Below are 27,840 nucleotides of genomic sequence, written 5' to 3'. Positions count from 1 at the left end.
CACACACGTGCACTGATGTGTCAGCAGTACCACATCTGGCCTTCTGTCCTTTGCATTTATCATGTGCTGCTGATCAGTGCTTGTAGATTCATAGGTGCATGTGAGCATGCAGATGTGTTTGTGTGTGCAGCTGTGTGTGTACAGATGCCTGTGAGTGCCAGATATGTAGCTGGGTGTGCTGCTGTGTGCAGTTACGTGTTCTTTTTCATGTTACATGTTCTTTAGTGCTGGTGTATCTGGGGCTATGTGTGGATCCCTCTGCCGTGTGCTGCTGTGAGTGCTTGTGTGTGCCAGATGTGCAGCTGTGCGCGCTGTGTGTGTGCACAGGTGTGTGTGCAGCTGTACACACACCCCTGTAAGAACCTGTGTGGGCCGTGCAGACCCCGACACATGCTGATGTGTGCACACACATAAATGTGGATGTGTGTGAGGTGTTTGCCTGCAGCCGTGTGTGAGGCAGCACTGACTGGTGCAGGTGCATGTTCAGCCGTGGGCACGCAGGAGTGGCTGCAGGCGAGCTTGTGCCACGGTGAGTGTGCAGCTGTGCGTGTGCAGGGATGTGGATGGGCACAGACGTGCACGGGCCGTGTGTGTGTGTGTGCTCAGACGTGCATGCAGGCACGTCCGTGTGTGCACACAGGTAGGCACAGGTGAGCGTGCAGATGTGCGAGCAGAGATGCGTGTGTGTCACAGACGTGCACACACACACACCCGTGGCTGCACCAAGCCCCCGGTGCTGCCCACCCCGGGCCGGGATGGGGATCACCCCATCGCAGCGCAGTGCCGGGCTGGCTGCGCCTTTAACGCAGCGACTGGGCACGGCAGCGTGTGTGCCAGCGAGCGTGCCCGTGTGTGTCCCCGTGTGCCCGCCCGCGTGTGCGCGCCTCTCGCTGTGTGTCTGTGTGTCTGCGTGTCCGTGTGTCCCTGTGTGCGCCCGCCCCCGGCCCCGCCCAGCGCTGCCAATCACCCGGCGGCCGCTTTGATGTCGCAGCGCTCGCCCGCCGCGCCGCCGCGCTCGCAGTCGGACCGGGCGCTCCGTGCTCCGCCAGCCGCCGGCGCCCGCTGCTCCAGCCAAACTTGCCGGGGCTCGGAGGGCGGGGGGGCGGCGGCGGCTCGGGGGGGCCCGTGGAGCCCGGCATCCCGCGACGCCTGCCCGCCCGCAGCCTGCCGAGCCCCCCGCGGGCCGCCCGAGCGGGGAGGGAACGGGGGGGAGGAAAGAAAAGAGTGACGAGGGAAAAGCAATTCTAGTTTTGTTTTGTTGTTTTGTTTTTTTTTTAAGGAGAGATTTAAAGGGAATTTGGAAAGGGGGAACAAAATTAAAGGGGGAAAAAAGTTTAAAAGTTAAGGGAAAGGAGGAGAAAACTTTAAAGAGAAAAATTGAAGAGGGAGCTAGTTTTTATTTTTAATTTTTTTTTTAAGAGGAGGAAAAAAAAATAATTGAGGGAGAGAAAAAAAAAATACTAATTGCGAAGAGCTTGATCCGGGAGAACAATACTCGCCGGGAAAGTTGCTGCGCGGCGGGGAGGGAGCGGCGGGAGGAAAATGCCGCAGCTGGGCAGCGGCGGCGGGGACGACCTGGGCGCCACGGACGAGATGCTGGCCTTCAAGGACGAGGGCGAGCAGGAGGAGAAGATCCCCGAGAACGCCTTCACCGAGCGCGACCTGGCCGACCTCAAGTCCTCGCTGGTGAACGAGTCGGAGGGCAGCGGCAGCCCGGCCGCGGCCGCCGCCGATGCCGAGGTGAGCCGGGCCGGAGCGGCCCCGCACGGCGGCCCCGCGCCCCCCGCCCCGCGCGGCCCCCGCCCCACGCCCCCGCGCTGCCCCTCTCTCTCCTCCCCGTGCAGGCCCTCCGGCGAGTGCAGGATCCGCAGAGGGTGTACCAGGAGAAGCTCCCGGACCACATGGATGATGGTTAGTCACGGCAACCTCCGCGTGTTTCTCTGTGTGTCCCCCTCTCCCCATTCCCGGTTCCTGCTGGTTTTCCCCAGTGTGCCCCGTTTGGTGCTTGGTCCCCCGGTTCCCCAACCCATCGCCCTGACACCCCTGGGAGTGAGGGATGCTAGCCTGGTCAGCACAGCCCCCAGCGGGAAAGCTACTCCTGACAGCACCGAGGCTCCCCAGTGTCCCCACTGTGGGAGTCTGCATCCATGGGGGACCCTGGCACTCCCCATCACCTCCTCTGAGGAATATGGGACAAAAAGATGCCCACAACATGCTGTGACCTCTTTGGGGGCCCCTGACAGGTGGAGGAGTCACCTGTCATAAGACAAATTTTAACAGGGAACGTTGATTTCAGCAGGTATGAAACATCAGGACCCAGGGATGTATAAAGGATCTGCCTATTCTGGTTACCCTTTCCTGATGCTCTCAGATCCGTATCTGCCCAATGGATCTATGTCACCTCTGGTGAGTTCCTCCTCTCCGTATGGAGAAGTCTAGTGGCCTCTTTCACTGCTGAAGTATGTTGTTGGTATTGTGCAGGCGCCTACACATGCTTTTTGCCTGACAAGTTGGAGCCCAGTTTCTGAACTAGCTGGACACTGTTCTGTCCAGGCGAAAAGGAAAAGCAGTGGGAATGGGGAGAGATGCTCGGCAGGAAGCGCCTGCTTCGCTCTGAGTTTGCTGGAGGAGCTGCTTTTCCAGTCTCCTCATCCTCTAGGTTTGGCTTTACTCTTCCAGCAGTCAACTCCTAATATCTCATGGAAGAGTGTCCGTTCCTTTTTCTGGGTCGTGGGCTTTAGAGGGAGCAGCTCCTGGTCTTTGTGGTTGTGTTCAGGGATATGTCCCGCAGCTGAGCTTGTGTGTTAGGGCTCTGTTGTGGATGATGGCCCAGAAAATGGATCTTGTGCTTCTAAAATGGCAATAGAGGTTTTCAGGAAAAGGCTTTGTGCTGCTGGAGGACTATTCCCATCTTTCTCCTGGAAAGTTTTTCCCTCTCAGTTTAAATCAGCTTTAGTAATTCTGTACGTTCTCATGTTTCTAAGTTTTGCCATCTGAATGATTAAACTAAAGTCTTCTTTACAAAAGCTGTCTTTTCCCACCACCCTCTCGATCAGACCTTGAGAAAATAATGTCCTGACATTGCAGCAGACAGTCAGTGCTGGTGTCACTCCTGGGAGCCAGCACTGCTGCGTTTGTTTCAGACATTGTTCCCCATTAGCCGTCAGAAAGTGAGGACAGAACGTAATCTGGTTTATTTCAGTTTGAGGTTTTAACCTTTAAAGGGATAAAGTTTAAAAGAGTATGTAAATGTGTCCTTAATTCTGGTAATTTGCTCACAAGAGGAGTAGGATGTCAAACTGGTGTTATGGAAAATGGATGGATTGTGGAGTATCAAACTTAGAATTATTTGTGGAAATCGGTGCCGTACCCTCACGCCTGACCTGGCTGGCCTGGGTAGCAGGAGACAGGTCCCTGCATGAGCCTGCCTGGACCCCACACAGCTTTTCCTAGGAGATTCACTTTTCCTGGCTGCAGACTGCTGGAACTTTGCTGAAGTTTGCAGAGATCAAGGATCTATCCCTAAATTTTTAAGTCTTCCTTCAGTTTACAGCAAGAACAGATGTGTTTGCAGGGCAGGGCACGCTTATGTTGTTGTAACCCAAATAAGCATTTCTTCCGGTGCTTCCCGCCTTATCCAGGTACCAGGTGTACCCCTCATTCCCCAAAATATTAAGCTGTTCTCTTCCTGATAAACTTTAAATGTTTTTAAATTTGTCTTATGTAAACACACTTAATTTGCTCCCTGAGATAGAATTTGGGTAAGTCCAGAGTTCCATCAGTCCAGCATCTTTTTGCTATGGTGGGATATTTCTTTTAATCTTAAACTCTTCCTAGATGGGCAGCAAAGTGCAATAGCGTATTTATCAGCAGCTAGGCTATAAAGTAGCTTGTGGTTTAGGAATCACCTTTTCTCTTGATAACAGAATAAAATCCGAGCGGTTGCTGTCAGAGCAGCCGACAGGAGCAAATGAACTGTGCAGAACTGGAAAGGGAGAAGATACGTGTGGCAGAGAAGGCATGATCCCATCCCCTTGAGGGCCATCAAAATCACCCAGTGCCTCAAACAGCTTCCTTTAGGCCAGTTTGGATCCTGCCATGGTTTATGAAGAGCTGATTTGATGTTTTCAGTTAAAAACCTGGCGGACAGGGGAAGATTTCTTCCTCCTGAAGAAGGCTGGTCTTGCGTTTTTTTCAACTTACTGCAATAACTATTTCAATATATTACTCTGGGCAATTTTGTCTTACATTTCTATTGACTGGGCAAAGATTATCATGGTAAATTATGGATTGCTCTCATATGGATTTATTGCTGCTGTGTACATTATATAAAGTGTGGGCTATAATCTGGTGGCTGCTTCCAATAATCGAGGAGGTCAGATCTGTGACCGAAGATTGCAGATACTTAACCATCCATAAAAGTGTGTTTAATTAACACTTTAGCACGAGTCAGGGAGGAGGGTTGTGTGAGTGAATAGGATTAGGTATCACAATCATGCATGCACTTGATAGTGGAGATTGTATTTTGGTTAATGAGGCTTCCTGGAAACAGTTGTTTGCAAGTAGGATTAATTTTAGAATCTTAAAAAAAAATCAATTAAAAAATTAAACCAGGAGTACTTTGGCAAACTGTCAGGGCTTTACACTGAAAACAGTAATTTACCTGATTGAAAACAGAGTCTAACTCCCTGAAATATACAGAGCAGCTGGCTCTGAGGCTGGGCTGAACCCCTGCCCTGCAACGCTCTGTAAAACCACATTTTTCTCGGTGGGCTCCCCACGAGCCCTGTGGGGGAGCTGTGAGTGGCTCTGGACTGGCTCCAGCCCCTGCCTGGCTGGGTGTGTTGCTACCAGCAGTGGCAGGGTGCTGCTCTCCTCTCTCCTATTTTCTCTCTGATTCTGTCAGCAGCACCACTTTTGCTTTGTTTCCCTCTAGGTGTTTGTAGCCACCAACTGTTATGCTGCTCACCCGAGCATCCTGCTCAGGTCCCCACATCTCCCAGCCAAAATTGCCTCTTTTTACCAAAACACACCCAACCACGTTATTGACGTGCTCTGAAGATGCCGGGGAGCTGCCCTCAGCCCGGCTGATGGAGGGCCAGCAGCACAGGGCTGGCAGGAGCTGCCCGCAGCAGGGTGGCCCTCCTGGGCTGAAGGTGGCACATGCCAGTGTGGGATGATTCAGCTGGAGAGCTGCTGGTTTGGGCAGGCACAGCCTTCCTGGACTGGCAGTGGAGCTGTTGCTGGGGGCGTGGGCAGGGTGAAGGTGCTTTGGAGCTGAGGACAAGGCAGAGGGCTGAGCCCAGGGTCCCTTGTTCTGGGAGCTGCCAGGCTGGGGAGGGCACACGCAGTCAAGGGTGTTCAAGAGCATCTTGGCACAGCCTGTGTGTGCATCTGAAATCCTCTGCAAGGCCCCAGGAGAGCCACCTCTCACCTGGCTCTCAGGTGTTGTGTGTGTGGTCGTTCAAGGCTCCACTTTATCCCATCTTGTGCAAGGTCCAGCTTTTCCCAGAGTGAAATATATAGGACTTACGGGTTAAAAAATCTGCAAGAAACTTCCAAAGAATATGAACAAGCTGAGGAACTGTTTTTCTAAATTAAATATAAAATCATAAAACTATATCCTTTTTTAAATAGTACAAATGACTTTAAATCAAATTAAGGTACATCCTTAGTAAGAACAGCAGCCTTTTAGGTGGTTACAAACATTAGAGGTCAGACATGGTCAAACATGTTAACACTTTGATCAGATTAAAATATTTTTCTTGCTACAGTTGTATAATTGAGTTTAGACCTGAGGGGGTTTTCTGAACATTGTTATATCTTGTACTATGTGGTAGTTAAATGGTAAAAGGAGCTCTTGTAAGTTCCTTTAAGTTCTTTTTGTAAATAGGTTTATAAAATAGGGGAATGAGCCATGCTGCCCTGTATATAGGGCACGAGGTCTCCCTGCTCCCATTGATGGGAGAGATTTCAGGGGAGCTCCTCACATTTTCTGTGTACTTCAGATGTGTGTGGTGAGTGTGTGAGGAGTGTAAAGGCAGGATGAAAATGTTCTGCATGTTAAGCTGAGGCACTGGACTTTCTGTCTGTGTGAGAAACAGAAGTTCAAGAGCTTCTTTTTCTTTGGAAAACAGACACTACCTCATTTTCTTAATTACTAAGTTGTCAAACAAGAGCTTACAAGGGAGTAGAAGAGTGGGGGTACCTCGCCAAGCTCTGCACAGCTGAAGTCCCCAAATAAGACAGCAGAGCTCACAATAATGTGGCTTTTCAGAGCCTGGTCCCTGTGGTCCGCTGGGCTCCTTGGGCTTGTTCAGAGGGTATGAAATGTCCCCTTGGGCAGGGCAAGATCAAAGTGCAGTTACTGCTGGCCTGGGGCCACAGGGCCCAAATGTCTAACACGAGGTCAGAAAAGCATGGAGCTGCAGTCTGGCGCTGCTCTTCACTGGACAGAAGCTGAAGCAGCAGCAGCTGAGGCTCAGGACACGGCTGCTTCTGTTGCATCCCCTCCCCAGGGCTGCTCCATCCCTCTGCAGGAGGACACTGTGGCCCCCACAGCAGCTGGCAGAAGGAAATCTGCAGCTCAGCTGTTCCTCTGCCTCTCTGTCCTGACTTGCACTGTCAGGGCAATAGTTTAGTGTTGTTTTTTCCTGTGCTGGGTTCTGATCTTGTTTGAACCAGTGGGAAAGCTCCCCAGAGTCTCCGTGCCATGGGGATTTGTCGCTGGGAGAGGGCGGCTGCATCCCCCTCCAGATGTGGTGTGTGGAGGGAGGGAGGCAGCTGGGAGCCAACAGGAGCTCTATGTGTTCCCAGCAGTGCCTTCTGCTCTGGGAGAGCAGCATCCCAGCCAGGCTCCCTGGCAGCAGGGCTCACACCGCTCCAGGATGGTTCCCTGTCCCCAGGAATTGTTACACTCCCGGCACACAGAGTTAGGAGTGCAGTGCTGCTGATGGACCTCCTGGCAGACAGACGGATGAGTAATTTGTTCCCTCCTGACCAAAGCAAATCCACTTCTTTCAGCTCTTCTACCTAGCTTGAAATAAGACAATATTGAGAATAATGTTTTGTGTTAAAGCACAGTTTTGGATATGTGGATGTACCAAGGCACAGGGCTTACGAGGTCATTTATTGCATGTCTGATTCAGTCTTGGTTTCCCCCAAGGAAAATTCTTGTGTTAATTTCTGAGTTCATATCACACCCTCAATTTTGAAGCAGAACTTCCCTTTGAAATAAATTAGAGAGTTCTGCTTAAGAAGCAGCGACATGATACAGCACTGGATGTGTGTGGTCTAATAAACCTTATTTTTAAAATTGTTTGGAATGAAAAAAAGAGAAAGCAAAATGTCACAGGGAAACAAAAGCAAGTTTTATGTAAATCTGTGCATGTGAATAAGTGTGCACGTGATCCAGACAGTTCAACAATATCTGGTCTCCCACTGGGATTCCTTCACAGGCTACCCTGGAACTGGCTTCCCAGGCACGGGATGCTTTGTTGGCAGGGAGTTGCTATGAGATATGTATGGTAAAGGCACCGTTCCTGCAAATTTCCAACCGTTGCTGTGTGTGAAATTTTATGGGCTTGCCTGGTTGAGAATCTGAGGAGAAAAGCAAAAACTTAACATCAACTCAAGTTCCCGAAGCTCATCCATGTTAATGATTAGTGGTTTTGAAATTGTAGCTGTGAAGAACAAAGTGATTTGGGTTTGAGTGGCACATGACATGTCCGAGATGAAAAGTGCAGAGCTGGTCTGGTATCCAAAGCTGTAATTGAGAGAAGAGGGAGCAGGAGGAGCTCTGCAATGTGCTCACCCGTGTGTTGCCTCACAGCTTGTGGTCCCTCTCATGCCATGACTCCATTGGCACCATTAAATTCCTGCACTGGGGTAAAACCCTGGCTGATCCATGCAGCGGGGTGTGCTGCATTGGCTCTGCCAGGTCCCCAGGCCAGTAGCACGGCGTGTGTTCCTGTGACTAAACAGCCCTTGCTGGCTCGAGGGGTGACTCCCCTGCCCATTGTCAGACATCTTCTGCACAGGGCCAGATCCTAATCACAGGCTGAACCCTCCCTATCTGCAGCGTGATCTGCAAGGGAAGCAGGATTTTGGGATATGGGCTGGTGTGAGCTGCACACCTAAGATGGCAATCTGGTGTGGACTGAGCGTGTCTGTGTGTACATGGCATGGTGGCTATGGGCAGAGCAGAGCCTCCTGCTGAGAAACATCAACACTCCTGAGGAAGCATTTACAGCGTGCCATTAACTTCACATCTGCAGTTCTTTATCTGCCTTTTGGCCATGATTCATCAAGACCAAATTTAGTCTTTGTTTCCTATGGCTTGGCCTTTGAGCCCCCTTGCCAGTTCACCACAGAGCAGGTGAGAAAGGACCTGAGCACTTGTGAGCATGGTTCCTCTCTCAGGGAGGCTGTGCTGGGCAGAGGGGGTTTGGGTGAGCCATAGTCAGACACGTGCTGCTCTTCACTTACTGAAATCTCCTGCATCATGTGTAAGCCACAATTTTCTCAGCAAATCCTCAAGGATTGTCTTCCTCTGTCTGTTCCATTGATTTGAACAGGGACTAGGTGCCAAAACTGTTTTTTGAAGGCATGGCCACTGTGGGAGCTTCTCTTCATCCACCCCTCCAAGGTTTTGGCCACAGCTGCTGCAGCTCCCTTTCCTGTTTGCTCCTTATTTCACAGAAACACAAAATGGCTTGAGTTGTAAGGGACCTTAATGATCATTACATCCCAAGCCCCTGCTGTGGGCAGGGGTACCAGCCACTGTTCCAGGTTGCTCAGGGCCCTTGGTTTCCCATGCCTTTGCCATTCCACCTCACTGCTCAGGGAGCCAGGAGATGGCTTATGTCAGCATCTCTGCCAGCCTGATGTACACATGCTCTTACCTCATCATTTACCAATGGTGGGTGGAGGGCACAGCAATAGGAGAGTAGGTACAAGTTGCTTCCTGAACTCTTTGCAGAGCCACTGCAGCAGGGAAAGCTTCTCAGCCTGATCAAACCCCAGGCTGGTGCCAAGCAGGGATGTGTGAGTCCCCACCTCTAGGCTCTTTCATTGCCGTACTTGGAATCTCTCTTTTTAAAAAAAGGCTACGACAAGATACTTGCTCATTAGTCTCTGTGTCTGGAGGATGAAACAAAGGTTTGGTAGGCAAACAGGTGACTCAGAGGGTTGGATACAGGATACAGAGCTGTTCACTTCCTAGTTTCCAGTTTTAATCCAGCTGAATCAGTAAAGACCAGGTGCCTGTTCTGTTTGCTGGCGTGTCCAGTGATCTGTCTGAGAGGGCACAGCTCTGTCCAGGCCCCAGGTAGTGCGTGTGTTTCATGGGGTGAATGTCCAGAGAACCTGCAAAGTCTGGACCAAGCCCTCTGTGAACATCATCCAAGGTCTTGTTCTCACCATGAGACTGCCAGTTCAGCACATGCTGGTGGCTCACAAACCCACTGCCTGTTTCATAAAGAAAGGGTTTGCAGCACCATGTGCCTCTAAGGCTTGGTTACAGCAGGATCTTTTTCTTGGTGGGTTATCTTGGACAAAGAGCTCTTACCTTAACACCTCCTTACAGAGCAACTTAGCACTGCTCTGTCACTGGTTTTTGTCTTTGAGTCTTTATAATTTAGGATCATAAAGTCATTTGTGCTGGAAAAGCCCTCTAAGATCATTGAGTCCAGTCTTTAACCCAGCACTGATGAGGCTACCACTAAAGCATGTCCCCAAGTACCACATCTACACATCTTCTAAATCTCTTCAGGAACAGTGGCTCCACCACTTCCCTGAACAGCCTATGCCAGGACTTGTCAGCTTCTGCAGTGAAGAAATTTTCCCTGCCATCCAATCTGAACGTCCCTCTGGTGCAACTTGAGGCCATTGCCTCGTCCTGTTGCCTCTTACGTGGGAGGAAAGACTGAAGCCGCTCACACCTGGCTGTACCCTCCTTTCAGGTGGTTTTAGGAGCTCACCCTGAGCATCCTTTTCTCCAGACTGAGCCCCCCCATGTCCCTCAGCTGTTCCTCATCAGATTTGTGCTCCAGGCCCTTCATCTGCTCTGTTGCCTTTCTCTGGACATGCTGTTTATGACCATTCCCAGTGAAGAACTCTTCCACCACCACCCCCTCTGCGAAGTGCTTCATGGAGAAAGTAGGACACTTGGTCAGTAAAAGGGTTAGCAAAACCTGATAAAATCAGCTGTCCCCACCCAGAGCATCCTGCTGGCTGGAGGTGCTGGGCAGGAGGTCACCAGAGTGGCTTCAAACCACTGCTCCTCTCCCGTTCACCACCTCTGTGCTAAACACAGCTCAGCTGCCATGAGAGGAATCTGCTTCATTGTGTTTCACGGGGTCCCGAAATTAGTATTTTGTGAAAGAAAACAATAAACTCAACAATGCTGTGGTAAGTTTTTGAAACCAGAGTAAAACTGGATACTAGAATCTAGAGCACTTTTCCCCTCTGGTTATAACAACTTTGCATTTGATTAAATGATAGGCGAAAAAAAATCTCAACAGTATCTCCTTTGTTCCATTGAAAAATCTGGAACTGTAATACACAAAGTACATGTCTGCCTTGAGGAGCTACATAGTAATCACAGACTGACCAAAGTAAGACTTCTTCTTTTTTTTTTTAAGGTGATTCAGCTTGTCTGCTCTATGTTGAATTTATTTTCTGCTGTGGTTCTGCTCTGAGGAGTAGTGTACATGAGCATAAACTGAGGCGCTGCTCTGATGGGACCCACACAAAAGTAAAATGCGAAATCCCAAGGTTATAAAGTGTGTTTGGCTGGGTGCAAGGGGGCTGTGATTATAAAGGCACTTGGGAAAAGACTTTTTGAATCACCAGGAAGATGCTCTTTGCAGCAAAATGCTCAGAAAGGATCAGAAATGAGGAATTTTTATTCTGATGTTGAGGATACGGCACTGCGGAGATTTCGTTCATGTTTAGGAAATAAACCATTGTAAGATCTACCACATGAAAATTTGTTGTTCTTAGCATGGAGAGGCTGATGAGGTGATTCTCCTTACGTGCTGCTGCCCTGGAATTACTGGTGTGGGAGTCAGGATAGTGAGGAGGAGTTGCTGGTTTTGGATTCTAAGTGGGAGACACAGCACAACCCCTGACACCACCAAACCCCAGGTTAAAAATTGGCCTGTGAGCTCTGGCTTCTTGCTATAACTTATGGACTGGCACTGTCAGATTTGGAATCTCACCATCCAAAAAAATATATGGATTTAGAAATGCAAGTGATTTTTTGCAAGATTGCATCATGCTGTGCTGAGTATTCCTTGGAGTGCTTAGATAAATTAAATAAATAGATAAATTAAGTATGCATAATAACCCAAAATTGAAACCAGAAGTAATAACATAAAATAAGAAATAAAATTTTAGAAAAATTAAATAAACGTCCAGACCTTTTTGTTTTACTTTCTCTGATACAAAGCAATTTCTCCAGGACTGTACACCATATGAAACATATTATAAATGCTCTTGTAAAATCCACATCATTATACCACATGAAAGGCTAGGTCCTAAAAATAGCCATTTCGAGAGGATGCAGGCTAGTAGCAATTTCAGTGATCATGAAATAGTTGTGTTGACATCTCTATGCGTGTACACCCACAGAAAGCTTTGACTTTTGAATATTAGCTACATTTGTGCTTTATGGAATTTTACATCTCATCCCATGGATAGTCCTTTACCCAGCAGCATTCATTTCTGATCTTATTCCCATTTTTCTAACCCTGATTTTATTGAGAAAATGGGTACATCATTACTCTTTTCTTTTCTTTTTAGATTTTATGTGAAACTCTTTCCTTGCTATCAGTTTGACAGTGGTTGGCAATATCAGTTGTATTTCCCTGTCTCCCAGCAGGGAAATATATGTTTTCTTTCCTTCAACAGACACACACATCCCCGGTATTTTGGGGAACTAACTGTTAAAATGTAAACCTGGAGCATTAGATAATAACACAAGAAGCTGCCACATCTATACAGCCTTTGTATCTGGTGTAGCACTCAAAAGAAAGTAAATGAAATCTGCAGTAATTACACAGTAATGTATCCACAACAAAAAATTTCTTCCTTGTCCCAGCGATCAGAACTTGGCTTTTGTTCTGGAATATGAAAGGCTGCAGCCTCCTGCCTTCGGTGTGCTCGCAGCAAAGCCCTGGCTGGGATCAGCTGCTGTAGCTCTGGGACAGACAACAGAGTCCTGCCAGCTGATATCACTCGAGATCTTTTTGAAGAGCTCATCAGATTTGGTTTTATTGCTGTTGTGTTTCGGTTTTCGCTTGTTATTTGTTTGAAAGCATTACTATAGGGATCGTTTTCTGAAAAACATCGGAATCTTCAGCCTGATCTCTTGTTTGCATTTTTCTTTTGTAAGAAATATGACGGTGCTGGGGATGCACGCCTTCACTTGAGGGTTCCTGAAGTCTGTGGTTTAAGCCTGTCCTGGATTTTAAGTGTGTGGCCCTTCTAAAACCACTTTGGAAACAGTCTGTATCCTCAAAATAAATTTGCTTCTGGAACTGGAGCAGAATCTGTGGAGATGGCAAGTGAAATAACAGGGTGTTGAAGAAAATGACATTGCTTCTGAAGTAGTTGGCATGAAAATCATGAAGTCTGAAGTTTCATTCAAATCAGATGTAGCTCTGGTTTTTGTGGGGCAGGACGCGAATTTGCCCAGCAATGCAGCTCCAAGGGATTGACAGGGAGGTGTGCAGTTGTTCCAGGTTGTTTTAACTGCAGGGCAGCTCTTGTCCCTTTTCCTGGCTGGGGGTCCTGCTCCAAGGCTCGCCAGTTTTTACCTTGGTCAGTTGATTACTTGCAGGCTGTTAACAATTCTGAAGAATCAAATGCTGTTAAATGACATTAAGGAAGTGGGTTTATTGTTGCTAATTTAGCTCCCTAGAACAGCTGGACTAGGGGACATGGGAACACCTTGACAAGGCAATAGTTTTTTAGTGTAAATGACTTAATTTCTATGTGAAATCATCAGTAATTGAAGGATCTCTTTCCAGCTGAGGGCTGAGAAATTTTGGCTCCTTTTGGCATCCTGCTCTTTACAATGCAACAGACAGCGGTGTTTAGAAAAAGCTAAAAAGTTTTAATGCTTCTGGCTTGAAGCTGGTGTCGTGCTTAAGCCCTTTTCTCTTTTCCATAATTAATTGGGTGTCTGAAAATGCGATTATATCTGGCAACATCAGTTTTTTTACTATTTTGGTGAGCTCAGGTTTTTCTGCTAGGAGCAGAATTCAGGTAAAAGCACCAAATGTTCCTGGCTGGGACTTCTGACAGTGCTTGAATGCAAGTACAGGAAATTTATTTCTTGACTCGAGAGTACAGAAAATTACCTGATATGTTAGTGCCAATTGTTTGGCTATTGATATTTACTGGAACTAGTATATAACTGCGTGCATGTAGTTATATACATGCAAAATAGAATGTTTTCAAATTGCAGTATGCTGTTTGTACAGATCTAGCACATGGATCTGCTTATAAATGCATAGCGATGGATGAGGCAGGCTGCAGTGAATCCCTGTAAGATCAGCTCCCATATCCAAAAGCATCACTCTTCATCCACATTTCCTGCTGAAACCAGTGGTGAATGCCTGGCTGTGGGGTGGGCGCGTTGCTGTTTCCGTGGGCAGGAGCTGCTCGTTTGATATGGGAGCCGAGTGATCCTCTTACCAGAGAGCACCAGGTGCTGTGGCAGACGGTGTAAATAGCCAAATAAACAGACATGAGTAGCACCAGTTGTTTATGTGTTAACACAGGATATTCTCAAAATCAGGTAAGAAGTGAGGCATGTTACCAAGTTTTATAGCAGAGGAACCGGATAGTCTTGTAACTGCCGCGCATGGCCACGGCAGAGGAAGCAGGGTTTTATCCCAAGCTGCCAGTCCCACAGGAGCTTGTTTTTCTGTGACTCAGTTTCCCCCAGGAGCATTAGGAGCTTTATCATTTCATGTGTAAGCGATGCTTGGGGAGCGCGGCAATGTCGATACTGAAACAAAACATAAAATCTCACACTGGCTGCTGCAAGAGGGGATGTTTCAGAAGTGATCAGAGAAGAACTAGCCTAAAAGAGTAAGCTGTGCTGCTTATTAGACCACTTACTTCAACATATTAAACAAATTGCAATTTCATAATCTTTTAGGAAGTTGCAGGTGGCCCTCCTTTAAGGGCCTCCTTTAAGGCATGAGGCATCTTGCTTTAAAAACAAATAACCTTCTCAGGCTAAATGATAATTTCACAGAGTGGCATTAGCTGGATTGCAACAATGATGGCATGGTCCAACACATTGTCTGAAGTACACATGACACACAATCCTCATTATTAAACCAGGAACAAATGTGATTTATTTACCCACTTGTAATATGGTGATGCGAACAACCTCCAGGATCACACAGCGTAGCTTTTGGACACATGTACCAAACCTCTGGATGCATAATTCAAATTCTTTGTCATGAAGAATCAGTCTATTTATCTTGGAACCTTTTTTACTTAAACAGTAATCTCTAGGAAATCATTTAACAGTAGTTCGCTGCCAGTTTGTCAGTTAATGGCTTGAGGCAAAATCTGAAGCAGATGAAAACTTTTCCAGGGCGATGCTGCTGTCGCACAGGGTGCAGAAAGGTTTATAGCAGAAAGCAAGAGAGGAGGCGGTCAGATGAGTTCAGTCCAACTTTTACAATCATGAGGAAACTCAGCACAACAGGGCAAAGACAGCTTTTGCAAGCACATCGTGTGTAGAATGTGAAAGCCATCAATTGCACCCGTGTCAGCTTCTAAGCCAAAATTTTCCTTACTGGAGGCTCCAGGTGTGAGTGTGGAGAGGCCAAAACCACATGTGTTTGTGGTGACTGGGGCTCTGTCTCGCTTCTTTGCATCCCAGGCATTTCTGCATCTCTGTATCCTGGGTATCTGTGTCTCTGCATCCCGAATATGTGTCCTGGACATCTTTGCATTCTGGGCATCTCTGCATCTCACCACCCTGGGCATCTGCATCTCTGCATCCCGGTATCTCCACATCCTTAGGCATCCCCCATCCCAGGTGCGGAGGCAGCCAGGCGGGAGAGCCAGGGCACAGCCCCCCCTGCTCAGCTGGGGTGCTGCAGGGTGTCTGCCAGGGCAGCAGAGTCCTCCAGCTCTCAGATGTTATCTCTTCTCTCTAAAAGTCTAGCAGCGAGTTTCAGTTAGGTAATGAGTTATCTGATTTCCCTTTAATCTGGGCAGCATCACTCCAGCGCGATAACTTCGAATCGCTGTTTATCTCACGCTCAGTGCTGCAGGAGGAAAATTGGCAAGAATAGGGGAAAATTCACTGGAAAAGGAGCTCAGAAAAGTTGCCCTGGTCTGCACCAAATTCCTCCTTTTTGCAGCAGGTGCGGGTGAGAAATAACTGCCCCGAGTCGAAATTCTCCCAAGAGGCCGCAAAATCCAGCTGAAGTCGATGCCACTTCCCTGCAGCATTATCTCCCACTCAGTGCTGTCTGCCCACAGAGGATGGTAGGGTGTAGGAACTGGCAGGGGATTAATGGCAGCCTGGTTCATAAAAAACTCCGCTGCCAGAAGGACGTGGGACCCAGACAGAAGTAAAGAGGGGCTGGTTCTCTCTGCAGATGCCCCCAAGTGCTATTTGTCTGAGAGCAGATTTTCCCACAGATCTTTGGCCTTCATATTATTTGAAGAACCCCCTCTGCAGCTGCAATCCTTCCCTCCCCCGAGGGAAAAACAGGGTGGTAACGTTGTGAACTGAATGGTGTGGAGGTTTAGGAGTACTGCCATGGGAGGGGAAGATTTGGCTCATTAGCGTGGAACATTGTGTTGCCAGGAACAGAGTTTTGGGGCAGAACTAATAACATGGAAGCAGATGCAGTCAGCTTTTATTAAACTGGTTTGTAGATGACTTTAAATAGGCAACAGTTGTATCTGGGGCTTTCCTTGTAAGAGGCAGAATGGCAGACCCCAGCAGAAGCAGAATCTGACTTAGATGCTGAATAAAAAGCACACAGGAGCTAACCTAATTTCTCAATGTTAGGAAATACTTCTCCCAAATAAATTTTTAAAAGGAAAAAAAAGCACAACTGAAGACTTTGTGATTGTGTTATAATTTTTAAACTTTTAGAGCCCACACATCTCACTTTGAGGAAGGAGCAAGCAGCTGTAGAGCCAGTGTTCATAATCTGAAGGACCCAATGTGATCTCACCTCTGTTTTTTCCTGATGCACCATCTCCTCTAGGCCATGGACTCCCAAGTTGCACTGAGTTACCCCATCTGAACATACATTAAGTGCTTGACAGTGGCAGGCATGGATAACTTAATTTCCAAGCACTTCTCCCTTGAACCACCCTTTCCGTAGCACCAATTAACTCCACAGCGCTAATCAGCATCAGGGATGGTTGGGTGCCATTTCCTGACACATGGCATTCCATGGCCACCAGTAACCATGGGCTGAACTCACTCTGTAATTGCCTTACCCAAGTACTCAGGTTGAAATGTCCGTCAGCCCAATACAAAGTGCCCATCCCACCCAGCTCCCAAATGTGAGACCCTTGTTGTGTCTGAGGAATCACCACAAAGACCATCCTGGGGCAGAGCCAGCAATGACAATTGCTGTGTGTCCTCACAGTGCCCTCCTGGTCCTTCCCCACCTCTCTGCAGCCTGGACTCACTGCCTGGCTTTCATGGGGGTGTTGGGAATGGTCGGTGCCCATCAGTGCAGCCAACCCTACAGATCTCTGCAGAGGGGCCTGTTGGATTTCTGACTTCTCCATAGATGTCCGTCAGCTCCTCCTATGCCAACTTTAGCCACCATTTCATGGAGCAAAGAGAACCATCTAGAAATCCTTTCCCTGCTCCATACACCCTAGAGCAGCCTGGCACACCCACCATGTCTTCCTCGCTGTGCTCCGTGCAGCCTCATCATCCATCCCAGTGTGGTTGAAAAAAACAAGAATCCATTTGGGTGCTGTACTCCATCCTGCCTTGGTTGTGCAATAATTTTTTTCTCAGGCAGTTCCTAATCTAGAGATTTTCTGGGATCTGTGCATGGCATTAAGGGAAGTCTCCTCATCACCTCAGGTTCTGTCTTTCGGTACCAAGTGTTTAAGACATAATTCCAGGCGTCCAGGGCTTGCTTTCTCTTTGTGTCTCCTTTGCTGTTGCTTTCATTTGCTAACATGTTGAACTTCAAAGTCTCTTCTTTCTCATTCCTAATTTTTATGGAAAAAATGGTCTGAACCCCATTTGCATTTCCTCCCTGAGGATACTGGCAATCCTTAATCCTATATATTAAAGAATCTCAGTTTTCCCAGCAGCCCTTTATTCTGGGACTACTCTTCCACTCTGTTTTCTCCTTGAAATGCTCTCCTGTGGTTCAAAATTGCTCTTCACGGTGCCCCTGACCACTGTCACTTGCTGTTATGAGCTATTTGCACGGATGTTTGATCACTTTTTAAGCCCTTTTCCCTTCCCATCCTGTCCCTTGCAGGTAATTTGTGAAGGTTTCATGCCCATGGCAGTAGATGTCTGTTTGCTCTCAGAGGTTGCAGCATGGGCCATGTGCTCTGCAACTGGCAATATCCAGGACCTGCTGGAATAACTATTTAAAAGGCCAAGAGATAGCAGGATGAAAGTAAATGGGGCACTATTTTATTCAGGCTGATTTTAATTTCACACTGATGGTCTCCATATTCCGGTTGAGTCCCAGTGACCACCGGCATTTACCTGCTCGAGAGGCAATTGCCATCTGTGCTTCCCCTGCTGTGATGCAGGAGGGGACAGGGACCCTCTGTCTCTCAGTCCCTTGTCCCTCTTCCTGCTTCCAGGCAGGACCACCACAATTCCCTGTGTTGCCCAGCTGCTGGGAGCTGTGGGAAGTAGGTAGAGCACCAACTGCGCTGGCCGTGCAGATCCAGGGATTTAGATCACGCAAACCCAGTGTTCTCTGCTACAAGCCATTCTCAGCGATGTGCTCGGTAATTAACATGTTCATAAACACTTTGTAATCTTGTGATCATGGCTTGCAGATTAGCTCTTTTGCCAGCTTTGCGATTTCTTTGCCAGTTTTAGTTTTAATTGCAAATCCATTACTGCCAGCTCCCTTGCATATTGTAGCAATAGGCAAATTAAAACACTTGGACACAGTTGGGCGGGTTTCAGTTAAGAAATTAATTGTTACTGCCAGCCAGTGCTTTTTAATGTGAGGGTGGCATTTGAGTTTGTTTTTGAGGGCATAATCTCCAAGACTTTCTTTTTTCCCTTCTCCTCCCCCCTCCCCAGACTGCGTTGCCCTGTCGAGCAGCTCCCCAGATGGCATGAAGCAAATGCCTGCCTCTTTGATCTCCTAGTCAAGAAATTTGGAAGTCGTTCTGAATTTATGAGAATCCTGTCTGAAATAAATCTGTCTGTGCACAGGGCCACACTAAGGCAACCTGGAGCTGCAGGCAGGGCTCACCTGAACCTCCCAGGGAAGCACAGAATTACATCCCACAGGAGCATTGTGTGATGCTGTAGCGATAAAGAGAAACTTCATGCATATTGTTGAACATGAAAAAGTCTAGACAATCTACAATTTACCAGTCGGGGTAATTGGCTAAAGGCTTAATCCACCCTGATAATCCAGTAATGGTATTGTTGGCAGGACATTGATGTAAATATCACTCAGCAGTGCTGGCAGCCGCTGTCTCCTGTGATTGCTGCCATTCCCAATTCCTTTTTCACAGTTGTTAGGGCTGTTGGGGAATTTTCAGAGTTCTGCAAACTTCTTTTACAAAAACCGTCTGGGCTCTGTGGTTATTTTTCACTCCCTTTGTTGAATAAGTAGCATTTTTCACCAGGTTAGAATTTTCACAGACACATTGCTCAAGAATATCTTTGTTCCTTGGTGTTCTTTTTTCCCTCGTGTATTTCTCCCATGGCCCTCTCCAGCCTCCTGATGCTGCTGTCACACCGTTCGCTATCGCCCTTCAACACAAACAACATCTGGTCCTGCAGTGGACCTGTGCCAGCACTGCAAGCCACCTACCACCTGTGTGTCACCACCAAACCCAGTGGCATTCCCTGAGACTTTGGTGGCATCACTCTGCACAAGCCCTGACATGCCACCAGCATGGCTGGGGCTGCAGGCACTGGTGGGGCACTGTGGAAGTCAATGAGCTGAGCAGCTTTCTAGAAATCCCCATTTTGCAGGGGTGTTTTTAATGCATTTCTGTGTCCCCCATGGGGACAAAGAAGGGGATTGTACCACCATAGATGCAGGGTAGGATGGACAGACTAGTCCAGCCTCCAAACATGAGTGTCCCACCGCTGCAGTGCTTGTCCCCACATGCTGCCTCCCATGGCCTGTTGATGTGTTAGGGCATGGCTGGGCTTAAATCTTGGTTTAATTGTGCATGAAGCCAATGTCTAGAAACACTAGTCCCATTCTTGTTACTTTATTCTCTTTAGCTCGTTCCCTCCATTTGCCCTGGTAAATGTGATTGTTTTCAGCTGCCTTTACAGCTGAAACCTGCACAGTACCAAGCACAAATGGAACCTGCCTGATTGGAGTCACAGAATCCCAGAATGATGGTATGGTTTGGGTCAGAAAGGACTTTAAAGACCTTCTCATTCCATCCTCCCAGCCATGGTGGGGGATGGCACCCGAGATGAAGTTGCTCAGGGCCCCATCCAACTGCTCTGTACAACTCCTTTGCCTTCAGAGAGATTGGGGTTGTGTTATGGGCTGGAGCTCAGCAGAGGATTCCCTGATGATCGAAGCAGAACCACCCCAGGAATTCCTTATCTGCAGCAATGTTGACTCCATGCTGCCAGCTAAAGTATTAAAAACCCAATATATAATAATATATAAACTTATTTTGATCAGTAACCCAGCTGAGATGGCTGTGAATCCTTGTCACCATTCTTAAGGAGGCCTGTAATGGTTTTTTGAACATTGCTTTTTTTTTTTTTTTCTGCTCAGAAAACAATAGAAGCAGCACAGTTCCGCTGCAAACAAAACCTGAACATGCTCTAACTTACATGTGAAATATCAAAGAACCCTTATTCAGTACACATCACCGCCCTTCCGTTTCACAGCAAACACCTTGTCACAGCCCAGAGACCTTGGGAAAACTATATATAGTGTATTGGGGCGAATGTCACCCTGGTAATTATCCCATAGCTCTGGCTCCACAATGTTGTGGCTAACAAATCCAATTTTAATTGTTGGTGATCTCTATCGGAGCAGACATCGGGTTTGAGTTCACTCGGTACGGAGTCAGGAGGAATAAACACAAACCTACAGTAAGATCAAAGCAGCAGAGAGGTGCACATGTGCTAATAATAATAGCTTATGAAAGCTCATATTTTCCTTCAACAACATCCTGTCATTTATGTATCAGCTTTGAAAAGGGTAAAAAAAAAAATTCAATGTAATTTACTTCGGCAAAAAAATAGATAAGGCAGATATTTGATTGCAGCAGCTCGTGTGTGGTTTGCTGCGAGGATTGTAAATTCATCGCATCCTCCAGTGCATGTGTGAGGGGAAGGTGCAGAGGCTGAGCTGGCTGTGACCAAAGCACCATCATTATCTGATTTTTACATACAGCTAGTGACAATGTGATGCAGAAGGGAGGATGAGGTAAACAGTCTCAAAGCCGGGTAACCGCATCCACACCTGGTGCACCTCGATAAAATGTCTGTAAACAGTCTGGATGGAGTGAGGTTACAGCGGGGCTGAGGACAGCTAACGGCTCCAGGAGATGCAGGGAGAGGTACACCGAGGTTTGGGGATGGTGTTTTGGTTGGGGTGGAATTGCCCAGGGGATTAAAATGGGGATTTTGCCCTTTCATGGCCGTAGGCAGCTTTGCAGGTCGGCTTTCCCGGCAGTGTGTGGGACAAGCAGAGTGTGGCAGGGTGACTGTACCCAGAGGCTCTCAATGAGCGGGGTCAGGCAGCCCTGATTTCACCTCCACACAGTGTGACCCACTTGGGAAGGTCAGCCCTCAAAGCTGGGCACTCTGCTGACCATTTCCTCTGTCCTCTTACATCAAATTTGTGCTTATCAGCTTTTTTAATCTAGCACAGTGGCTTATGCTTCCGTCGAGGGTTTGTCTTGCCTGGCACTGAGGTGCCTGGGGAGCTGTGGGGGCTGGGGCACAGGGAGCTGCAGGAGCAGAGCTGTGCTGGGTGATGTGAAGGGTGATGAAGGGTGCTGTGCCTGTTGGGAAGGAGTCCCAGGGTGTTGTGAGTCTGTCTTTCACGTTGCATGCTGTGGTTGTTGACGCTCGGTTATGCCTGTAGTTCTCTCTGCAAGCAGGAAAGGGTTTGGGGTTTCGGTGAGGGGAGGAAGGCTGACAATAAAAGGCGACAAAATGTCCCACTGAGTACCCAAGATGGGCTGGCTGAGGAAAGAGAAAGTTGTTTAGAAAGAACCAAGAAGAGCACAAACAGGAGCAGGTACAGGGACAGTCACATTTCCTTGGGCAGAGGGTGACGATGGCCGTGGGGTGACAGTAGCAGAGGGCAATCCTTGCACTGGGGAGGTGTTTTTCAAGGCTGTGAAGCTGAGCCGGAGTCTATTCAGAGTCTGCAGCAGCTGAATCGCAGCAAACAGGGACTCGTTAAGAAACTGGAGCAAATAATAATGATCCGTATGTTTAATGCAGCTGAAAGGCGAACTTCAAAGATTCTGTTATCCTAAAAAAGCCCAAGTAGAGAGGGGAATGTACTTGATCACGGCTTGGAAGTTTTGATGGTAGCGTTGTAAGTAGGTCAGCAAACGGTAATATTTAAATTAACTCCTCTTTCTGGCAACTAGATGGGAATGCAGGTCTGGAAATGGGTAAATGTAGATTCCCTTCCCAGCTCTGCCACTTTGACAAGTCACTTCATCTCCTCGTGCCTAAGGGAAAAATACACCTTTGGGCTCTGCCCAGTAATCATCATCCAAATGCTTCCCCACCTATCTATAGGGCTTTAGAATATGTGATTGAAAAGTGCAAAGTGTTATTAACATTGAATTAATGTCGGCCATTACAATATGTAATGGAGTATTTCTGCACACACCCCATTTCCTCCTGCTCGAATGTTTTGTCAGACAAGTCCAAGTGTTTACCAACTTTATAGCTGGCCTAGAAAGAGCCAGCCAGAGCTGGAGTTGCTTGTCCCTGGTGAAGCTGCTGGGCTTGTTTGATGGCAGGAGAGCTGGGGTGCAGAAAGTGGCAGCAGAGCTGTCAGCACACAGCCATGGTCCCTGTTTGTGGCAGCAGGGTTGGGTGGCCGGGGTGCCCCCTCAGCAGCCAGACCATGGCTGCAGACACCTCTCCTGTGACACCTGCACACTGTGGCGCTGCACCAGGAGGCCAGGCTCCCCCTGCCATGGTGGGGTGCAAATTCAAACTTCCTGCCAGGGATGGAGAGGGCCAGGCTGGTCTGAAAATGGGGAATGCGCTACTGGAGCACCTCAGTTCTCTTTTCTGGGAGCTGAGAGCTGCAGCCCTCCCACAGCCTGCACCTCCTCAACTGATGGCAGTATTTGCATTTACTTGGGCAGCGCTGATTGCTTTAATTTCTACCTCCTCTAAATATATTGATTTTCTCTGTGCAGATAACTGCTGCATGTTTATTGACCCACAGCTGTATTTAAGGATTCCCACCACTGGAAATGTTCAAGATCAGACTGGATGGTGCTTGAAGCAATCTTGTCTTATGGAAGGTGTCCCTGCCAATGTCAGGAGGGTTTGAGCAAGAGTTTTTAAGGTCCCTCCCTACCCAAACCATTCTATGATTCTATGATAGCAACCCAGATCTTTCAGAGCATCATTGCTCCTTTTTGGTCATCTTCTCATCCCATCAGACAGACCTTCCCTGCCTGCCTTGGGTTTGCCCATCGCTGTGCACAACCCTGCCTTCTTTCTCATCATCATGCCCTGCACAAACATTTCCCTTCTTTTCTAAAATATAGCAGCACATGGTGTGGGTTACTGTCTAGACTGCATCACTTGAACCAAATGTATTCACTAATATGATATATTACCAGAGCTCTCTAAAAGTAACAAACAAAGTACAGTTCTTTGTTCACTCTTTAATTGTTAGTTCATTAGCTCGCTTGCTGATTCATAAAATATGAAAAGCTCCAATAGGGTATCTAGTCACTAGTGCAAATTAGCTAGTTTCTAATGTACATAAATAAATTATAACCCTGCATTTTACAATTTGCCTTTGCTATAAGGGCTGTGCAGAAATGCTTTATCTCTGCACACAAAATGACAAGTAAAGGCAGAAGCTGGGAGTGCTGTATCCTACACTTGCAGAACACGCTGGTAGCAAAAATTATCTCTTTGCTGGTGGGTAATTTGTTTTCTTTAGCTATGAAGGTGGAATATGACAATGTTGGGGAGCTGCCTTTGTAGCTAGGGCTGGATGTTCAGCTGGTGAGTTGGCAGGGCCATGCTCTGTGTGCTGTCAGCAGCTGGGAAAGCCCTGAAGCTTTTGTTTTCCTGGGGCTCTGCGTTTTCCTCTGGTTTGTCTGATCCATTATTGTGCTCTCTCTCCAGCAGCAAGTCTTCCTACTTTTTGGCTATTCTTGTTGCTTATGAGCTATTCCCAAAAAACAGCCATGTCCTCAGATTCCTAGGAAACTTCCAGGCATTGTGTACCCATGTGCAAGACTCCCAGAGGGTGTAAGATCATCTTAGGGAGGTGTTTTCTATGGATTTTTGTTTTAGGTAGTGTAATTCTCGAATTAAGATCAGAGATAGAATTCTTCACTCCTTTCCCAGCCATGATCAGTGTGCTCATGACTAAATGAATCATTCTCTAAAAGTTGTGTAGGTTTCTAGATAAAATTCTGCAGGCAGCTGTTTAATATCTGCATATTACATTGGTTTAATCCCTTCTCAGTTCTGTAATTCTCTTAAGTAAGGAATACAGGCTATCAGAGTCCAAAAGAGAGAGTACCAAAGTCACAGAATCACAGGATGGTTTGGGCTGGAAGGGACCTTAAACCTCATCTCATTCTAACTCCCTGCCATGGCAGGGACACCTTCCTCCAGACCAGGCTGCTCCAAGCCCAAATCCAAACTTCCAGGGAAGGGGCATCCACAGCATTTCTGGGCAGCCTGTGCCAGGGCCAAACAGCACAGCAAACTTATTAATTATTAAAAACTTGTGTCTCATCTGATTTGTATGGATACCAAGGATTTGTGGCCATAAATGCTTTGTTTTGCTAAATTCATGGTTACTGCCTCTTCCATGGGCAGCGTTCCCAAAGCCTTTGCTGGGTGTTAGGCTTGGACCTGCAGATGCTCACGTAGGGAAATGATTTCACATATATGGATGGTCTTGTCAAAACCAGCCTAACAATTGGTGCATAAAATTATTTGTATATATTTGTATTTGCAAGTGTTGGATTTATACATGCAAGATCAAGGACTTAATTTGTAAATTTTTTTTGTTTTGCTACATGAAAGCTTTGCTGACTGCGTACCCAGAGGTCTCTGCTGCATAAATCCTTTTGAATTTCAATAAAAAGCTCTTGTATGCCTTTCTTGAGCAGACCTAGGTACATAAAAATTTTCAAATTTATTATAAACTGAAAGATATTTCATTAGGTCATCTCACTGTAGGATGCCACATTTCCAATTATGTGTTACCAGCAATCAAGACCCAAAAATGTCTGGTTTTGACAGAATGAAATACACATTTTTTTTCTCAGCCTCTTTGAATGGCATTGATTAAACAGAGATTAGGATGATGTGGGGTTTGTATCTTCAGTTATTTTACCTCAGTACTATACCATTACTTTAACTGACTTTACCACAAAGCCTCTCAAACTTCCTTTTCTTTGCTAAATTAGCTTGTGAATTCTCGGCTTCCTAACATGCTCAACATCTCCACCTCTGACAGATGTGGAAAAAGCCTTTTATCATTACACATCCAAAATGTTCCCAGGCAGTGACGCTGGTGCGCCCCATTGCTGTGACAGGACACGGTTTTCCAGACATTGCAGACTGGCCTTTGGGAGGAGACCTCATCCACAGACAGAGTGGTGAAAGCTAAATCCCAGTCCCAAAGACATTTCAGGACCTTTGTGGTATCAAAAGGGAGCATTTTTCTTGCATGTTTTGAATTTGAGAATCCTAAGGCATGATTCATGTGGTCTGGGAGCTGGCAGATGCACCAGGAGCCTGGAATGTGCTGTGCACTGAGTGTGGGCAGCTAGGTCATCACACCAAGTGAAATCTTGCTTTGGAAAGTTGGGGACACCTTTGTCCCCCAGTTTGACTCCATCTGCATTTCACATGAGGCTTTTCTTGCTTGATCACTCATGGATTTCTGTCATTTGGTCAGTATTGAGCTTCAACAATAAAAACAAATTAGTTCTGCTTAATCAACTCCCAAATCTATAATCTCTAGGTCATGAAGGAACTGGTGAAATCTCATGGAACTGGTAAAATCTCATGGAACTGGTAAAATCTCATGTCTCATGTCTCCTGCTGTTGGAGCCAACCAGGCTGCTTCAAAGGCCTGCAAGCAACTCTCGACAGCTTCATTCAGAAAGTCTTGCATCTTCATCTTATTCTGCTTTAATTTCTTTATTTACTTGTTGAAATCACTGGCTGCACTTGGCTTCCTACATTTTAGTTTTGTCATGTGTATAATGCTACCCATGTCTCTTTGCAGATGACCAGATTAGGTGGAGGAAAATGAGTTATGCTTATTTCTGTGTGTTAGGTGTTTTTTCATGAGCACTGCCCTATGCAAAACAAGCAATATAATTCTTTAATGTTTTCTTTAATCCTGACTCTAATCCAGTCTCCCTAGTTCCACCTGAGTTCCATGTGAACGTAGCTTTCTTCAGCATACATTTTTTTCTTTATTGTTGAAGGAAAAGTTTCTTGCTAAAGAGGTGGACAGTTCTAGATCAGTGTGTCCTTTTTTTGGTCGTTCACTGTACATTTTTTGAATCCAGGCCAGCCATAGTGATGAGGACCTCAGCCCCAGCAACAAGCTACTGTTAGGATTACAGAGCCCACACTTCCAGGGACAATGGCACTTGAAAAGGCATTGCAAGGGCATCACAGCAGGGTGCTGTCATTGCCAACTCCACACTTTTTAATCTGTGCCCCTCGGGCACATGAGGAGTTCTGGCCCAGTGCCAGGCTTCCATTGGGGTACAGGTTGGGGTCGGGGTTGAGAGTCCAGGAGCCAACAGCTCCAGGAACAGTGGGACTGGAAAAGGCCTGCCTGGGAGATCACAGCATGACCACAACATTGCAGCTCCTACACCCTTCTGATCTGGAAAACCCACAGTATTCGTGTGGTAAGAGTTCGGGTTGGGGTCAGTGTTAGGGTTGGGGTTGAGAGAGTCCAGGAGCCAACAGCTCCAGGGACAGTGGGGCTGGAAAAGGCCTGCCTGGGAGATCACAGCAAGGCCACAACATTGCCGCTGCTGCATCTTCTGACCTGGACCAGCCATGGTGATGGGGACCTCACCCCAGGACAAGCTGCCATCAGGCCTAGAGTTAGGGCTGAGAGAGGGAAATAGCCTCGAGCTCCTTGGACATTTGGCCTGGAAAACTCATGCCAGGAGGATCATAGCAAAGGCACAGCCTTGCTGCATCCACACCTTTCAGATTAGGGCCATGCATGGGGCTGGGCATCTCAGCTGCAGCCCTAAGCTTGCTGAAAGTTTGGTGTGAAAAAAAAAAGAAAATTGTGAAAGGAAGTGAAAACAATTAAATGGAATAAAATGAAATAGAGTGCAGTGAAATGAGCCAAAACATAATGAAATTATTTTCATTGAAATCTTGAGATTTCATTTTCTTTCATTAAATGAAGAATTTTTACTTCATGAAAAGTAATGGAAGGAGAAATTGAGGAATTAAGTGAAATGAAAAGTCAGGAAAGGAAATACAGTGAAATGTATTTTCTGTCAATTCAATTCTCTACTCTTCCCTTGGTGTTAGGGGCAGTGGTGGGGCTGAGATTCTCTGAGATTTCTCTGGCCAATTCTGGCCATCAGAATTTGACTGTAAAGGCCACCACACAATTCCTTGAAGAAGAAAACTTCCATGCTCTGCTGGTCCTGTCTGATTTCAGGACAACAAATGTAAGGCAAAATATTTTACTGCAGATACCAAGAGTTTTAAAGTCATGAAACAAGCTTGCATTTAAAAGGAAGAGTTGCTAAATTCAACACATATAATTGATGTATAATTTGAAGTAATAGCTTTGCAGGAGTGTCTGCATAGAATCTGACCTATATATTCCTTAGAATTGGTGACCATGTGGAGGAAGGAGAGAGCTTGACCCAGCTTGACATTCAGATCCCAGAGAAAGGTTGCATGACTAATACTGAGAAAACAGCCATATAATTTCAGTCTTGGAATTGCATCATGAACTCACAGGCTGACAACCATGGAACCCAATATGGGCATTTTCCGGAGTCACTTCCTGATGCTCATCCACCTGAATTAAGACAAAAGAGTTAATTACTTTCTTTTGGAAAGCAGCTCTCCTCTTAAGCACTTTGTCATGTTAAGAGCACCCCTTCTGCAGCTGAGGAGGATTTCAGATGTTCTCACACTTGCCAGGTGGTGGTGATCCAGCCTTTTCAAAATGCCTCTACATAAAATTATCCCAATCCCACAAACCACTCAGTATTATTTCATTGATGTTCTGCTGGCAAAGAGGCCTCTAAGGCTTTAGAGACTTGAATGGAGGCAGGTGCCTTTTTTATCCTCCAGCCTTCCCAGAAAATCTAGTGATGCTGTGGGATTTCCCCAGTCCTCAAAGGAATTCCCTCCTTGGGGGAAGGTAGAGGTTAGAGTGG

General features: G+C 47.0%; 1 protein-coding gene across 3 annotated transcripts in view; it reads left to right on the top strand.

Moving 5' to 3' along the window:
* The first annotated feature begins 1,285 nt into the window (after window positions 1-1,285).
* TCF7 (transcription factor 7) overlaps window positions 1,286-27,840 on the top strand; it is a 70,270-nt gene continuing 43,715 nt past the window's right edge. For 2 of the 3 annotated variants that reach the window (XM_054288075.1, XM_054288078.1), the window contains exons 1-3: window positions 1,286-1,740; window positions 1,845-1,911; window positions 2,297-2,406. In XM_054288075.1, the coding sequence (XP_054144050.1) occupies window positions 1,543-1,740; window positions 1,845-1,911; window positions 2,297-2,406 (375 nt within the window). In that variant the 5' untranslated portion in view covers window positions 1,286-1,542. The remainder of the gene's footprint in view (window positions 1,741-1,844; window positions 1,912-2,296; window positions 2,407-27,840) is intronic. The other variant, XM_054288076.1, reaches the window with a different exon arrangement.

Source organism: Melozone crissalis, unplaced genomic scaffold (assembly GCF_028551555.1).
Source record: "Melozone crissalis strain CALT ecotype California unplaced genomic scaffold, PUWL_Pcris_2 ptg000061l_1, whole genome shotgun sequence".
NCBI classification, from domain to species: domain Eukaryota; kingdom Metazoa; phylum Chordata; class Aves; order Passeriformes; family Passerellidae; genus Melozone; species Melozone crissalis.
Note: the sequence above shows the minus strand (reverse complement) of the source record. Positions and strands in the feature narration are given on the sequence as shown.